This window comes from Melitaea cinxia, chromosome 19 (genome assembly GCF_905220565.1).
Source record: "Melitaea cinxia chromosome 19, ilMelCinx1.1, whole genome shotgun sequence".
Lineage (NCBI taxonomy): Eukaryota > Metazoa > Arthropoda > Insecta > Lepidoptera > Nymphalidae > Melitaea > Melitaea cinxia.
The window spans coordinates 6,070,655-6,088,701 of record NC_059412.1 but is presented as its reverse complement, the minus strand read 5'-3'; the positions used below and the strand labels follow the sequence as shown (position 1 = coordinate 6,088,701).

The 18,047-nt window shown below is 31.0% G+C and overlaps 1 protein-coding gene and 1 long non-coding RNA gene across 2 annotated transcripts; both read right to left on the bottom strand.

Annotated features, from left to right (window-relative positions):
• Positions 1–1,597: 1,597 nt before the first annotated feature.
• On the bottom strand, positions 1,598–2,240 carry LOC123662683. Its single transcript, XM_045597487.1, has one exon. It carries the CDS (start codon positions 2,193–2,195, stop codon positions 1,614–1,616), a length of 582 nt encoding a protein of 193 aa, XP_045453443.1. The 5' UTR covers positions 2,196–2,240; the 3' UTR covers positions 1,598–1,613.
• Positions 2,241–3,903: 1,663 nt separating this feature from the next.
• On the bottom strand, positions 3,904–4,414 carry LOC123662654. The gene is made up of 3 exons (XR_006744537.1): positions 4,349–4,414; positions 4,184–4,252; positions 3,904–4,055 (listed from the first exon to the last, which is right to left on the bottom strand). It is a non-coding gene; the product is annotated as an uncharacterized LOC123662654 (long non-coding RNA).
• Positions 4,415–18,047: the final 13,633 nt, after the last annotated feature.

Here is an 18,047-nt window from a genome sequence, read left to right as displayed (position 1 = left end):
CGTTCTCGATGGAAATCATGTGACACATTGTATATTTTTGTATTCGTTCCATGCATTTAATCGTTTTTCCGACATCCATCTAAATGCATGGATATATTGATACCGTATATTGTACTATATTAACTCCATGCATTCTACTAATTGAATGACTCCTTACTATATTTGAGATTATATCGGTACCGTATATTATTTTTGTATGTACGCCATAAACTGCTAAGTTTGTTGCTTCCTCCTAACCCTATGCTATATCGATACATACATAGGTACCTATATAATAGATCCCAATAAATTTCATTGTGTGACGTGGTCTCTGTCCACCCCAATGGGGGACAGGAGTGACGATATGTATGTATGAATAGAGAATCATCTCTTTTTATGAAGTCGATTAAAATAAAATACTTATTTATATAACTTGGAGTATATAACAGACATTAAAAACAAGTTATCCCTATATGACATAGATTAATAAAATTTTAAATATAATTAGCTAAGTCCGCTAGGCTAACTAAAAAATATTAAGGATATGATATTTAGGTTTAGGTGGGAGCATTTTATTTATATGACCGTGTTTCTTCTGAACTTAAGTATGAAAACAAAATAAAACAATTGTTTCGGTAGTAAGTATTTTTAAGTTTTATTGTTTACAAATCAAGTTGGTACAATAATAAACCCATAGTCATAATAATCAAAGTGTCGGACAAATCAAATACACCGAAATCGGAACATAAAAGTAATTTAAGAAAATAACAATTTTAAGAATGACCAGTTGAGAGGCTAATTTACTGTGTCATTGACTATAATTAACTTGTGTATGTAAGCAATACTAGTTTTCATCCGCGGCTCTGCCCACGTGACACGTCGAAAAAAATTTACAAATGAAATTCGTTTAGCCGTATTCGTTATCTGTACAAAGTCTCAAAAATAAAAAAGCCCTTTAGGCGTCAAAAAGTAAAATAAAAACGTTTAAAAATTATTAACGTATCTATCAAACATAAAATAAATCAATCCAAAATCTCAAAAATAAAAATTACGCAACAATACTCTTATTTAAACATAAAAAAATCAAACTCATTGAGGTAGGCATTCACGTCACTAAATATTAAACAGTTGTTGCTTTTATCGCTATTAATACTTAGGCTCTATATAGTATTAAAAGATGAGGCACAATATTTATTACTTACATGACAATATACAGGCTGGAAGTAGACATCGCCCGAAAACTGAAAGGTGAGGTAGTAAATGGGGCCGTTGACCTCCATCAGCTGACCGATCAGCAGGCGCCGCGTTAGCGATACATGCCGTTTTTTGTGTTTTTATTGATTTTTTGCTTTAAATAAATGAATTAGTCACAAAAGTACATTGCTGTTTTGTTATACTACTCGTATCTGGTCGGAATTATAAAAAAAAGCCACAAATTATCGAATATTTTTTTCGCAATATTTCATCATGGTTGTGTTCAAAAACATTGTCTGAATACCCTCTTTCAGTTTTCGGAAGTAGTCTGGTGCCTAGGTATTATAATTATGTAACCACCCGGCAAGAATGACAGAAATAAATGATATTGATAGAGAGCTAAGACTAAACGACAAATTTTGAATGAACAATTACCAGGTCTATTTCTTAGTGTAAGTGTTTTGTATAAATACTTTTATTTTGAGCCAATCTTTATTATGCAGGAGGTCTCGGTGTTTTTCTTTAAGAGCCTCACATTCATGTCTTTTAGGTGGTAGTTTGTTTTTTATATGATGTTTAAAAAATGCAGAGCACGCTTTTTTTTGTTCTGCAGTCCATGGTATCAGAGTCCTCTTTTTGCCTTTCTTGACGTGATGATCAGAATCCAAAGTATTTGTTTGAAGACCAGGCCGTCCTGGCTGAGATGGTGGTGATGGTGATCGCGGTAGTCGTGACGTATTTCCGTCTGTTATATCTTGTGCTCGTCCAGGTGACTCGACATCATAATCTAAAATAACTTCATTTTCTGTCATCCCTTCATCTAATTGTTCATTTAAATCAAGCTCAATCTCATCCAGGGATTTGCCTCTGAAAGCGTCTGCTTTCCCATCTTCCATAAGGATGAGCAGCTTAGATATCTTGGCAGTTTGGTAGACATCATCCGGTAGCCGATATGATTTTTTGTGTACATCATTTGTATGGCCCATAAATGTAGCTAGCTGTTCCATGTCATTTTCAGACATACTGAATATTTGTGATAACGTGGCTAAATGTTTCCTAAGCCTTGTAGATGAAATGGCTTTCGGATTTTTTGCTCCAGATAGCCTCGCATGCCTTTCTAGTACTTTGTAACCATATATTGTATTTTCAAAACCTGGATTACCAAATAAAAAACGATTTGATGTTGAAACAAATGTGTCTCTGACCGAGAGTAATAATTTAATGTCCTCTTGAACCTCCTTACTAAATAAAACAGGAACTCCACGCCCACGCTTGCCCCTAATGACAACTCTTTTAAATTTCTGTACCAAGACCCTTTCCGATACAGTAAGAGCCCGGTCAAACTCGTCGTATTTATGAGCAGCATTATTATCAGATTCTAAATAATCGTGAACTTTGATTCTCTGAAGCTCTCCAGGCCTGCGTCTGTTCAGTAACAAAACCCTACAATATACAGTCTCTAATAGCTGAATATAAGTCGAAATATTAAATAAACCTTCTTTGATTTTGTTCGCAGCGTCTTCTGATTTTTTTCCGAGGTATTCTTTTAGGATTTTTAAGTCATTTGCTAACGGGACTATAGTTACTTTATTCCACTTATTTGTGTTAAGATCAGATGCTGCTTGACTAGATATATCAAATTTCCAATTAGAGTCAATGATTTGAATTAAAGTTTTTAGGTTTGCCTCTATTTCTGCCGTGTTTGTTTCCATGTAAGGTCCTTGTTTTTTTAATGCAAATAAAATTGCTATATTGCAGCATTGTTTTATACTAGTAGAAATGTTCATAGCAAATGTAGGTGATTCAAATCTATCTTTTTCAGAGTCATACTTACCCACTATTTTTGTAGCTGCCACAATGGTGTCGTAGTGTATCGGTCTTAGTGCGTCAAATAAATCTTTTATGGAAGGATTAATCTTTTTCATTTCTTGCAACAATTTCGCTAATTCCCTCATTTTTCGAGAAATTACGTTAACAAAATGTTTTTCCCTGTGGGTTTTCATGTACTGGGTTCCAAAAGCACATATTAGGGCATCTGATTTGGCAACAAGTGATGTTTTATCGGCTCTCATTCGCAGAAATACAGTATCCTTAAGTTTTTCATCTATTTTTAAATGTCTTAATAATAGGTTTTGGGCTTCAGATTGAACATTTACAGTAGTTTTATTCGAATTTTGTGTGCACTTTTTCTTATGTTTCCACAAAAGTTTCTTTGAGTAGAAACCCAGACAGTTTGTGCAGGGCAAATAATCTGTAAATTTTTGTTTTCGCATGGGTTTAGTAACTTCTACTGAATTTTGAATAAAATTTCCTTTTTTTCGTAGTGCTATGATAAGGTTTTTTCTCTCTTGACTTTTTTTGGACACCGATAAAATTTTTTGGACTTCAGGTTCATAAACATGATGTCTAGTTAAATGTCTGGCAAAATTTAAAACAAAACATTCACAGAAAAAACAGTAGTCCTTACCTCGGATAACACGGTTGCATTTAGGTAGTTTCTTTGGTATTATAACATCGTCATCGTTTGTAAGCTCATCTTCTTGGGTATTGGGTTGGGGGTTGGTATTACTAACAGTTGCAGTGTCCCCCGAAACAATAGAATTAGATTTATGTGTCGAAATGGATACCGGTTTTAATAATCTACTATCCACAGTAAGAGTTATGCCAGGTGAATTACTTATCTCACTTAAAATACTATCACTACAGATTACCGAGGTTTCTTCATTTAAAGGCTGCTCAATATTTTTGTCAGATAAGGGCTTAAGTTGTAATAATGAGTAGTTCGTCTGATGAAACTCTTCAGATGAATGAGGTACATTGCGAAATGAGCAAGCTCGATCCAAGATCTTGTCATCGTATAAGTAAGATTCATCAGATGAAGTCTGCAAAAATGAAATTAACATAATGATCTATATTTTTAATTTATTAAGTTATTAATTTATTAAGTTTTTACAATATGATTTTCAACAATATGAAATGGTATGTATAGGTTATTTAATCTTCTACTTACATCTTGTATAGGCGGTGTATAATTGGAATCTGTGTCAGAAAAATCAGGACTTGAAACAGATATTTGTTCCTGGAAAGAACATACAGTCGTTAAATAAGTCGTAAGCATGAAACAGTTACGGTTATTAAAAAATATTAAAATTCATGTAGATATGTAGGTACAAACCTCATTGAACAACGTTGAATCAAATAAATCACGTGAATTTTCTTTATTTCCTCCTAAAAGAAAAACAATAAAATTCAGTTAAATAAATCATACGTATCTGTGTAAAGACTATTCAAGATATTTTTAAACCTAAATAGTAGACAGTAAAAATAATTTTTATATCAACAGCCAGTTGCGTGAAATTATGCAGGTGTCCCGAAACCTAGCGTCAAGTGGTCACCGGGTCACGGGCTAGGCTGTACAGTGTTCTGAGAAAATTATAATCAAGAAAATATTTTAATATTCACGTTGAGTTTCGAGACACTTGTATAGGCTATTTCACTTCTCATTACCGTGGCTTTCTAATGGCGAAAGAATTATTTAAATTGGTTCAGTAGTCTCGTAAGTTATCTCGTAGATTATCCACTATTTACGACACATCTGTATACAATAAGTCTTATCAAAGAAAATTATATACGTAGGTATGTAGGTAGTACATAGTTAATATAAGCGATCCAAAATACTTTTAGACAGGTAAGTACCTATGAAACAGTTCAACAACAAACAGGACACTCGTCGTCAGGATAATGATCGTAAATTGCATATTCACAAATGCTGCACCAGAAAAATGAAGATTTGTATAGCGATTTTATGTTCTTTGGTTTCATAGGTAGAACAAAATGATTTGTAATAATATTGATATTATTCTTGGTCGTTGCACTACAATTAAAACATTTTTTTTGTATTACAAAATGGGTCGACGGCCAAGGCCATTTTATTTTGTCTTTAAAATAGGTTTTAAAATCACTTCTTTTAAAAAAACGATCTACATCAATCACGACAACCATGAGGAACTACCACAGCACAGAACGCAACGTCGCGTCGTGTTTGTTTACGCGAGCGCGTTAACCTATTACCTACGAAAAACATTCATTATTACTGTGAACTTGTATTATAATCAAATACTGTCCTCTTTTTGTACAAAACAAATAAACAGAATTAATACTATGCATTATAGATAATAACAATGATTTAAATTTAAAAACTAAGTATAAATTAAAACTTACTAGGTACTTACCTATTCATTATTTTTAATATACTTAATGGGATACTTACTTGCTAATGCGAGTATCCTGGCACTTCTTTTCATGGTGCCTATTATTTTACTTCCACTATATACTATATTTATACCACAAACGTCATTACGTCCGCGCTGGCCGGCAAAAAATACAAACAAAAACATGCCGCTTGCATGTCGCGTGCGAACTCCGCCCCCTCACCTCTGTCAGCCCCACGTCTGCGTCTCCTCGACGATGTCGTTTTGTGTGACGCAATTGAATCACACATTAGAATTGATAAAAACTTTTATTATATACGGAAGCTACATTATCGGCGTGTTATACGTAAACAAAATATCGAATATACGCCACTGATATACGGCGCACAGGAGCGACCTCCAAAATTCGCGCGCTAAACAGCGGAACTAAGAAATACGCCGAAAAGCACTCCGGTGACAAAACAACGTCCATGCCAATATTTCACCAAGCCATTGTACTAACCTTAACACTACTTCTGGCTGAATTTGAGAGAGTGTCAATCTTGCGTCCGTATATAGGATGCAACAAGTCAGTCGGACGCAACATCATCGGTAAAAACCGCCATGTAGGACGTAATATCAACTCCGGGGTGAAAATATATATATATATATATATATTACAATCAATAAACATAAAAAGATAAGTTTATCATTAACTTGACAAATATTTGGCGTGACCACTTTGTCAACCACTATTTGTTATGTTATAATCATTGTGAATCATAGCTAAAATATAATTAACATCTATTTGCTCAGGCTAGAATGTATTCTATTAAATTAAATGTATATATTTATTAATTAACAATTTCTAAATTGATAATTATTGTGTTTTATAATTTTTAACAGTCATTTATAGTTTCTGTAAATTTCCTTTCTTAACCTTTCTTTAACTTTTTTTTTGAAATATAAACATAATTATAATACAATACAAAAACACATATAACTTTTTAATTATATATATATATATATATATATATATATATATATATATATATTCTATGTCCTGTCCTGTACCTAAAGGTAGAGTACCGTAAGACCGCCTTTGTACATCTTCCTCTAATTGTACTATTTTTGTTTGTATCTTTTAATGGTTTGCAATAAAGAATATTATTATTATTATATATTAATATATTTTTTATTAACTGCATATTCAACAAGAAGATAAATTAATCGCTATTCATTTCACGTAAAATATTCCATATATCATTTTGATAATACACGCTTTCATGGGGAGTAATAAAAAAATAATTATGTAATGGAATCTATTACTTTCATTTGTATTAATAAAACCACGAATGAACTACCATATATTTTCACTTATACGTGTCAAGGTTTACTGTCATTGCTTATGAATAAAGATGAATATTGCTCAGTAAAAATAAATGTATAACATTGTAAAAATAATCGTATATGCATTGCATAAGACTTATATGAACCTTTATATGTACCAGGTACATTGTACCTAAATTAAACATAATTTTAAGCGAAGAATTGATTAATACACGCAAAGATTTTGTTAGTTTTCAGGAATTTCACGATTTAATAATAACATTTGAAAAAATGTTATTTTTAAATGTTATTTGTGTTTTACTCATTTATTTATTATATTAATTTCTTTGTTGCATAGACACAGTAAAGCTTTTTTATATATTAAAAAAAATATAGCCCTATAAAAAAAAAAGAAATAAAAACAAGATACTCTGACAGCATGCAAAAGTCGGTGTTATTATTTTAAGCAATCGCTCCCAGACAGCCCCAGTAAAAGGAGATTATTATCTATAGACTGAAAAACGTTTCCACAAAAAAACTAAATACAATGTCGACTTTTTAATTTCTCTTAAAAACCTTGTTTTGATGATAAAGAACACTAACGAAAACAATAACATTTTGACGATTTATTGATTATACTAATCGACTTCAGAAAAAGAGGAGGTTATCAATTCAACTGTATTTTTTATGTGTCTTACTTAATAACGTTTAACTGTTATGTCGTTCATTTTAATTTTGGTATTCCTATGTTGTATTACTTGTCGATATAATTGAAGTTAGTTTATTTTCGTTTGTGAGCAAACACAATTATGTTTTTAAAGCATTGATAAATAAGAAAACGATTTAATTATGTAACGTGTATAAAGTGTAAACATAAAAGGGTCACAACGTACTACATGTACAAAAAAATTATTGAGTAACGATACCACTTTTATTTTACTGCTAAAAGACCGGTAAAGAATTTGTTGGATACATGCGTAGTTGTAAGTATTATTTATATCAAGTCAGACAAGAAATATCATAATATTTTGAATTTAAATAGCGTGACACAGTATAATAGGCTAAAGCGGATAAGTAAAAAAAGTGATGTAACTAATGAGGTAATCTGATAAGCCTAACTTCTGAAGCTCTTCCATTAAATATCTTTCATCCATCTTTCTGAATTAAATGCATTTTTGACGCCGAGCGTCATCACTATATACTGAGCGGTTTCGAAGGTTACCTGTCTAAGCTTGTCTGGCCAATGAAAGTGCTTCAGACATGGCACAATCACACCAGCCTTTCGCAGTCCACTACTGGACATAGATTTCCACAAGTTCGACATGGCACAATGGCACATGATTTTCAGCTAGTCCTCCCAAATCAGGCACTTCCATCCTTGTTCGATTTGTTGTAAGGCTCTCAAAAATATTTCCTGTGACATCAAGCATGCAAAGTAGATATGATGAAGATGTGTGGAGGCAAACATTTTCCCTTGTCTAAGAAGACTAATAGTTGCATCGTAGGTATCAAGGAACAGTTGCTCATGTCGCTTCATAAGAATCTTATATGCCTCGACGGCAATACCTTCTGGACCCGTGGTATTATTTCCCGTGAGTTTTTTTGGAAGTCAGCGATAAGCTTTTTTGTTAGTTGTACTTAAAACATCTATTTTCTTCCTACGACAATGCTTATAATTAAAGGCACACAGATAAGGCATGTGACATAAGGCAATTTTATTATTGCATAGTATACAGTGAAGCCACTGGTGCTCCAAGGGAAATCGTTTGTAACACTATTTGCTGCACGCCCTTAAGCAGCAGTATACAAAGTATAGTATACTTTGTATACTGCCCGGTAGGGATAATAGTGGAAGTTATGAATTTTTATGCCTCAACTACATATTTTTTGTGTCCTGATTCGCAATTTATACACATTTCGAATTCTTATACATGTCACATAGACAACTTTTAAAGTAGGTCAGAACGTTTTCTGTAAGTTTGTTGAAAAATTCTCTGCCGTCGAACTGCAGGAAAGAATGGAGCACCAAATGGAATATTTACATATGTTGAACAAAGTTTTATTACTGATGTCTATACTCACTGTCACATAAGCACATTTTTTTTCTTTATTTTTATAAATTATTTTTAAAATGTATAATAATAAAATGACAATATTCGAAACGCATGCTGTAACTGCCTTTAAGATAAATTATATGTATACTTAACACCTAAGTATACAACTCATCGTAATTTTTTAACATGTAATTCTATTGGATCTCTTATTAAATAAATGAATAAACAAGAGTAGGTTTATGCTATAAAATTATTTTATATAAATTATTTTTTATAAGTGAGTCTGTGTTTTGTTATTTATTTTCAGGTCATACGTCTGTTATAAATATCTATTATATGTAACATTAATGTTGTTTTAAAGATGTTTAATTGACATGAAAGTACCAATAATAACTAAGAGAAGCGCAGGATCAATGTTAACGACAGTTTGGTACTGATTTTTTTTTCTGACAATGATACACTAAAACAAATGAAAGTTTTGTTGAATCGTTGTATCTTTTGAAAGTCGAGATGGTTAGATTATGTCATCGATTTTTATAGCTAACTCAAATAACGAAAAAAACCTGTTACATTTCAAAGTTTTATACTTAAAAATATCTTTTACGTTTTTTAGAGGGGATTTTCGAAAAGTTAGAACATTACTGTCATAGTCTATAAATATTGGTGAGCTTAGTGAGATCATTTTTCTATTAAGGAAAGATAAGGAGCCCAGTCCATCGTGATGCTTTACTGTGGATTAACGTATATATACTTCTTACGATGCATCTTAGAGAAAGCTCAGAGTTTTTGAAGTTTACTCTTTAAGGAACGATAACTCCTTAAGAAACTCTCCGTCGTATGAAAAAATATGGAGAGTGAAAACGCGTGTAATAACTGACGAATGATGATGATGAGTATAATGGTATTTACTGTACCGATACGAATAGTAAGCATCAATTTAATTTTTGATTTTAGAGTTTTATTGTTTTAATTCATTATTTATTATTTGATTAATTTAATGGAAGCCTTTTAATTCATAAATATTATGACAGCGTTTAATTCGCATTTATCACCTCAATTCTGTCGTGCTTGATTTCAATGAAAGTAAACACTTATGTAAACTTAAATTGGTTTTCAACTTTTGATGCACGTTGGCTTGAGGACAAAAGCCTATGTTTAAAGCCCCAAATTGTTCAAATTCTTGGCACGCCAGAAAGCAGCGATTCTCTGAAACTATTTTTGAATCCAATTTTAGTTTAATTTGATATGTGGTATTGGAATTAGTACCCACTAATATCAATCTGTGTCATTTAGTATTGATTAATACAAGTCATGTTTTGTTTACATATTGAGGACTACAAGCGTTAAGAACTGGACTAATTAATGACCACACGTTGTGCTTATGATGTGTATTAGTACTTGTACATAATAGTAATATACATTAATAGTAAGAGATTAAGTAAGTCAAGTATTCTGTGCCTCCTGTGAAAAGTGATACAAGTCAAAATGATCATTTTACAGGAGAGCAATAACAAGGTTTCAATTTTTTTCATTAGTGAACTAAATGGGCTAGGTTCAATTTGACTTTTTTTGGTTTAAAACACTTTCTAGTATAGTGTATTGTAAGTGTTTAATTATGTGATATGATATAATACTTGTACAGTTCAATTACTTATACCCATAATTTGTATATGTGTAAGCTCTAGAATAATGATCCGAGTGGTAAGTTCCTTAAACAAAAGATAAAGATATAACCCTTTATATTTCATTTTTTTTTGTTGCTAACAATCGTTTATTCATATAATGTATCAGAATTTTACCTCCTTATGAAAGTTTGTAACACTTTTAGGTGTGGTTTTTTTTGTGTTGTTTGAGATTTTCTTTAGAAGTCCTGAGCTTTGCCTTCATTACCATTATTTATTAAAAAAAAGAAAATTTCTTATACTTATTTTTTATTAAAATTAATTACGTCTTTGGGTTTGTCAAACGTCAAGGGATTGGTCGTAGTGTCATTCATTATTTTATTTTCAGTAATCCACTCGAGATGTGATCACCTAAAGTTATTTTTCTTGTCCGTTGGGTGAGTTTGTTTTATTTAAATAATTATTCGAATTCTTTAAACAATAATCATTTGTCCTTATTGCTTTCTTTCTTTTGTTTCTAGGCGTGAGCCCATATTTCTTAAATTTTAATATTAATAATGGCGTCTCCATAAATATGACTGCCATCTTGATGTAAAAATGCAATCGTCATATCCGGTGATATTTGAATCTGTTTTATCGGTTGATGTATTTCTATTAATTGAATAATTATTTCATAATATTGTTTATTTTTTTTTATTCCACAGCTTATTTAAAATTAAATGTTCCATATTGATAACAAGATTACCCTCATCTGAACCCACATGCCTATGCTGTGGTAAGTTTCATAAGTTTTTCTCTCTGGAGTTTATTTTGTAACGTTTATTTATATAAAACAAATAAAACTTAAATTCCAAAATCACTAATATTGTGAAATCTTTTCACAGGGTTTTTTTTTATATATTTTTTGGGGTTTAGTCATTCTAGATATAATTTTTTAATAATACTGGAAGCATACTTATTCAAAACACCTATTGATTCATGACATCACTCTGTAATACTGCAAAGAATGGGATGTCAGTGAAGCTCATCATGATCCAAGAGATCCAATTATTGTGACTCCCAGCGACTATCGCCTATCACTACAGGTGATATCCAGAGCATATCTGGTATTGTGCTATTTATTTTCAGTTATATTTAGATGTAAAGACTAAAAGTAGTGAATTGTGTATAATATATATATATATATATATGTATATATATATACTAGCTGTGCCCGCGGCTTCGCCCGCGTTTAAATCAGTGTGTCACAAAGTTTTCCTGGCAAACTTCCAGTGAAACTCTCATCAAAATCGGCTTAGCCGTTCCGTAAACCTTCGTCTTGAAGCCCCCTCTCCTTTGGTGAAACCGCATGAAAATCCGTTCAGTAGATTTTGAGCGAATCGATCACATACACTTTTGGAGACTTTGTTTTATAATACACTAACTGTTACCCGCGATTACGTCCGCGTGGTTATGCAGATATGCATTACTATTAAGATGTTTAACGCAAATTATTTTTTTATTTCAGTCACTTGAAATGCTTATCAAACTGAGTAACTTTTTAAAAGGCACAATTTAGTATAATTTAATAGTTATTTTTATAAAACCTCTCTATACACCACATTTTTAGTTTTATTTTCAGGCTGTATATGTTTCATACAAACTATCAACCCCAATTAAACCCCCTTAGCGGTAGGAATATCGCAAAATCCGTTCTTAGCGGACGTCCACTAACTATAATCTACCTCCCTGCCAAATTTCATCATTGTCCATCCTGGATTGATGGACCATCTAGCGGTTTTTGAGTTCTCGTGATGAGTGAGTCAGTGACCTTTCTCTTATATATATATATATATATATATATATATATATATATATATATATATATATATATATATAATATATATTATATAATATAATATATTATTATATATATATATATATTACGATGCATTATTTGGACATCTTCTCATCATCTATAGAGCATACATTTTAAATTTCGTCTCTTACTTCAAAAACATAGGACTTTGATACAAATTCCAACCCCCATTTTAGGGGTCGAGTTTCAAAAATCCGTTCTCAGCGGATGTCTACGCCCTATAAGAAACCTATTTGCTAAATTTCTAGTTTGTAGGTGTTATAGTTTCGGAGATTTCGTGATAAGTGAGTAAACCTATCATCCCCCGTTTTAACCCCAAAAGGAAGTTGATTTCTAAAGATTCATTATTTGGACACCTCATCATCTATAAGGTATACATTTTAAATTTCAAGTCTCTTACTTCAAAAACATGGGACTTTCACACAAACTTCCAAGCCCCGTTTTACCCCCTTAAGGGTCGAATTTCGTAAAATTCGTTCTTAGCGGATGTCTACGCCCTATAAGGAGCCTTTCTGCCAAATTTCAAGTTTGTAATTGTTATAGTTTCGGAGATTTCGTGATGAGTGAGCCAACCTACTATCCCCCGTTTTAACCCCAAAAAGGGGTTGATTTCTAAAGATACATTATTTGGACACCTTTTCACTATCTATAGAGCTTACATTTGAAATTTCAAGTCTCTTACTTCAAAAACATAGGACTTTCATACAAACTTCCAACCCCCGTTTTACCCCCTTAGGGGTTGAGTTTTGTAAAACCCGTTCTTTGCAAATGTCTACGCTTTATAAGGAGCCTATTTGCCAAATTCCAAGTTTGTAGGTGTTATAGTTTCGGAGATTTCGTGATGAGTGAGTAAACCTACCATCCCCCGTTTTAACCCCAAAAAGAGGTTGATTTTTAAAGATACATTATTTGGACACCTTTTCACTATCTATAGAGCTTACATTTGAAATTTCAAGTCTCTTACTTCAAAATATAGGACTTTCATACAAACTTCCAACCCCCGTTTTACCCCCTTAGGGGTCGTTTTTCATAAAATCCGTTCTTAGCGGATGTCTACGTCCTATAAGGAGCCTACTTGCCAAATTTCAAGTTTGTAGGTGTTATAGTTTCGGAGATTTCGTGATGAATGACCTTTCGCGTTTATATATATTATAGATTATAGATATATATATATATATATATTAATTTTAAAAATAGCAAGTAGTGTATAAATTTTGGTATTCTAAATTATTATAGAAAATTATTATAGAATCTGGTAAATGTTTCTTTTTAGTTGAATTTAGTATATTAAGTAACTGTTTGGAAAAATAATTTATTGTAGAACCACCCTCTTTTTCTTTTTTTTGTAGCTTAACTACATTTCATCTTTTCTTTAGCTATAATAAATAATTAGAGTATTTTTATTCTAAATGCTTCATTCGTTTGTCGGAGTACTATCTTGGTGCCCTATTTAAAATAAATTTTAGATATTTATACCGCCCCAGGGTTTACAAGACCTCACGTCCCTGTGATATTAAATTTATAATTGATAGGTATGTCTCATAGCTAGTCCGGTCAAATTTTAATGATCCAAGGGGAAACTACAACGCCTAACCGTGAGTCGTTACAAGTTTTAGGTTTAAAAGGATATAACTCTAGATACATCAGTATTCACGAAAAATGTTCCGAAAATTAATTGCGAAATTCAATAAAATCACACGTGATGCACGGAAAATAGTTAAACTCATTATGTGATTCATTACTGACAAAACTTGACAAATACCTATGTATATCCACGAACTTTTTGACAGAATTATATCACATAGCGAAAAATATATATAATAATTCCGTAAATATAATCAATAAAACGCAAATTAGACCAAAAACTCGTTATTTTTTCTGATAATGCCCACGTTTATATCACAAAAAGTTTGTAACTCGACTTATCAGTCATGGAAGGAGTTATTATAAGTGACATTTTATGATATTGTTTTCGTGTTTATTATATTACACATTGACGCATTATCACAGCGTGTGTTATGTATAAAACTCAAACGCTCACTGACATATTTTGTTTGGCTAGAAAATACATTCGTGAGAACAAACTATCAAACAGCGACTGACTAAGACGTAACAGTAATAATTAGCGTAGATAGATTAAGAGTTTCGAAGTGTAGAATTTTCGATATAGAAAGCAGACATATTGTATAAATTCTTAGTATCTTATTTGTTTATTCAATCGTGTCTTTACAAATACATTATATTTTATTTGAATTTTTCTAAAATAGATATTGTATACTAATTATATCTCCACAAATAAATAAAATTGAAGTGTCAGTTTGTAATATTCAAATAACCGCTTTTTACTAAATGCATATACATATGCCAAAATTGCATTTTTTAAATTTTTGTTTATCTGTCTGTCTGTTTGTTCCGTCATCTCTGAAACGGCTGGGTCGATTTTGACGGGACTTTCACTGGCAGATAGCTGATATAGTAAGGAGTAACTTAGGCTACTTTTATTTTAGAAATTTATTTATTTTATAACTCTGCGAACTGAACAATAACTTTTTTGTTAAATTCCACGCGGACGAAGTCGCGGGCACAGCTAGTTATAATATAAAATTATTTGTACTTGTGCCAAATTGTACAATATAAGCCTATTAAACAATATTCCCTAGATTTAAAATCTAAAAACGAGAATAACAAGGCTTTTATTGTATTGACATTGTAGAAGATAGACACATTTGAAATCCTATTTGGATATCTGATAATAATTATAAATCATGTTTATAGCAATCATTACCTTAACGTGACTAAAATAAATATTTCATTGAAATTACATTATTATATCCAAATATTAAGTCTAAATATTTCGTCTTTGTTATTGCGGTGTCACGGATTCATCAGGGTCGTAATCTTGGCGCCAGGGACATGTCACAGTCATATGTCAATGATGAAGTATATCTTGCATTTTCGGAATAGATTGAAAAGTGCGGTTCATTTTTAATTAAAGAGTTGGATTTCAAAAGCTCGATAAGGGTACACTTTCACGATTTTTTTATAAATCCAATGAATCATTTTTTTCAAACAATTTATCATATAAAAGACACATATTTTATTTGTAAAGCTTTTACTAAAAACATTTAAAATTTCAGCCGCCTCCTGTATTAATTCATCTTAAATTAAAAAATCAAACAATTTTTTCTTAGTATCTACAGTCAGAACTTTTTTGATTACTTTTGTACTCTTGCTTGAACGAAGTAAAAAAAAACCATTTTCGATATTATATAGAAGTGTGCAAAATTAGAAGAAGATCGGTTCCTAGTTTTCTTTTTGGAAATCTTGACTACCGATTTCAAAAACAGAGTTTCGAGAAAAAGTCGATTAAATTTTTACATTCATATAGCACGTGTTTTTTTTTAACTAACATATCAATCGAATCCAGCGCTATATAGTAAAGACCCTGATGCAGTGGCAATATCCAGGGCGTCCTTTTGCTGTTGTCTGTGTCGAGTTTTTTTTTTTCTAGTATAATAATGCGATTCTCATCCTCTTTCTTATCTGCTTCGACCATTTTTCAAATCCATTAAGTGCATGAACAACAATAATAATAACAAAACCTTTTTTGTCACGATAAAATATACCTAGTCTCACAATTTTTGCATTCCACTTGAATTTTAATACCAAGACCAAATTTCAAACACTGTTTAAATTCAACTTTACCGTAACACACTTTGTTCTGTCCATTCTCATTTATAATACTATCTATCGCACTTCATGAAAGTAAAAAATATTAAAAATACTAAAAAAAAAAAACTCTACACTCCTACCAGCCTCTGGAATGTGTTTTTCGACTTGACGCTAAAGTTTTTCATCTTTCTCTGCAGTTGTAGGATTAAAATATTGTTTTCTTTCCAAATAAACCTCGTGGTGACTTACTGGCTAAAATAAACTAAATTTTAGTACTAAAATAATCAAAACTATTTGAAAAGTGGAAATTAAAAGTAAGCGAAATGGTAAGGGTGAAAGATAAACGACACACAACAACAATAGTTAAACAGACCTAAATATACCTGCAACACGCCAGGTTGACATGGCCTGATGGACGAAACTCAGATCGTTTTAAAATTTTAGTATTCTAGACATATTGTTTTATTAAATAATAAAACAAAACAAAGGAAAATTGATTATTTGAAGTTTAAAAACCCATCTAACCCTTTAATCGTGTAATTTGCAGATAGAAAATTTGTATGATATACTTACTTTATGATTTTAATTGAAAATAAATTTAACCTTTATTTGACGAAATCATTTGTATAACATATACATATATAAATATTACTTCGTAATTATTATAAGTAGTAATATACTATTTTATCAATAGCACTTTAAATTTAGCATTTACCACAGATGTTCTGGCGGAAAAATTAGTGGTACTAACATGTCTGAAGGAGATCTTATTAATTAGCATTGATGAAATCATCAATGCTAATTAATCAGATATCTGAAACCGTGGAGTTAATTTTTTATTATTTTTTTATAACTTCTACGTAATCAGGCGTTTTAAATCAAAAATATTTTTTAATAAACGAGCAAGTAAATCATAAAATTAGCAAGATCGTGAAAACACACTCGTTACTTATCGAGCAATGAAATCCTTATACTTTTAGATTTTTTAATTAGGAGTACGTATCAATTAGTTTCGCCTGATAAGTCATCTAAATTTGTTCCATTTGCAAAAGGAATAAAGCACTCCAAGAATTTTATATAACCTATAAAATGAAAATAAGTAAAATCGAAAGGTTCGACATTCCGTAAACAAAAACGTGTTTACGTTAAAAGAAAAAAAAGTATTTTCCTAATACTTTAAGAAGCTTTACTTTGAAAAAAATGATTGAAATTCGAGTGTAAGCCACTGATTTACATCATTACGTATATTTTATACCAACGGAATGTTTACAAAAGGTTTAGTTCATTGAATAAAATAACATTTATTCATAAATAAATGCGTATTTTTGTATAACTTATTACAAGTAAATTCAAGTTACAGTACAAGTTAGTTACAAATAAAAATGTAATCCTTGTAAAAGATAGGCGTTCAAAAACTTTACCCAGCAGTTTGACCATAATATTAAATTAGGTAATATTTTACTGTATTTTCGAACCATATTTTATATAGCTTTATACTAAAAAAAAAAAACAATAAAAGTACGATGAGGTATGTGCAATTAATCGCTATTATTCTAAGCGTCCTTGAGAAGTATACGGTTTTTAAATAATATTTAAATTAATACCGCGTCAAAATATAAACAATATTGGTGCTAAATAAATTTTATAAAAAAAAAATGGACGATCCTAACTCATAATGAATTGAGAATAATATCAGTCGTGCTCGGTTGTCGGTTTAAGCGTGCGCATCGTCGCGACGTAGCAGTACCGCGTAGACTCCACTACGAACGCTACGTGTCGTGCGTCGCGTTACGAGTCTATACCGTTATACGTCAACATCTTACGTGTCTCGTGTTGTGCGTGTGTTTTGTTTATTATTTTGTTGAAAAGACTGTTTTAAAGGTTAGTAAATATTTGTAATTTTTACACATTAATTTAATTTTTTTGTTGGTTTTTCGACATTAATTATGTTTATTTGTTATTTTAGTTACTTTTGTGTATTTTTTTTTATTAAAAAAAAAGGAAATTTTATTAAAACATTAAAAAAATGTGCAATTATTGCAATTTATTTGAATTTAAAAAAATAGTATTGATACATTATTATTTTAATATTTTTATTAAAAATTCTAAAATATATTTATGTTGTTTCTATTATTTTACGTGAAAAATA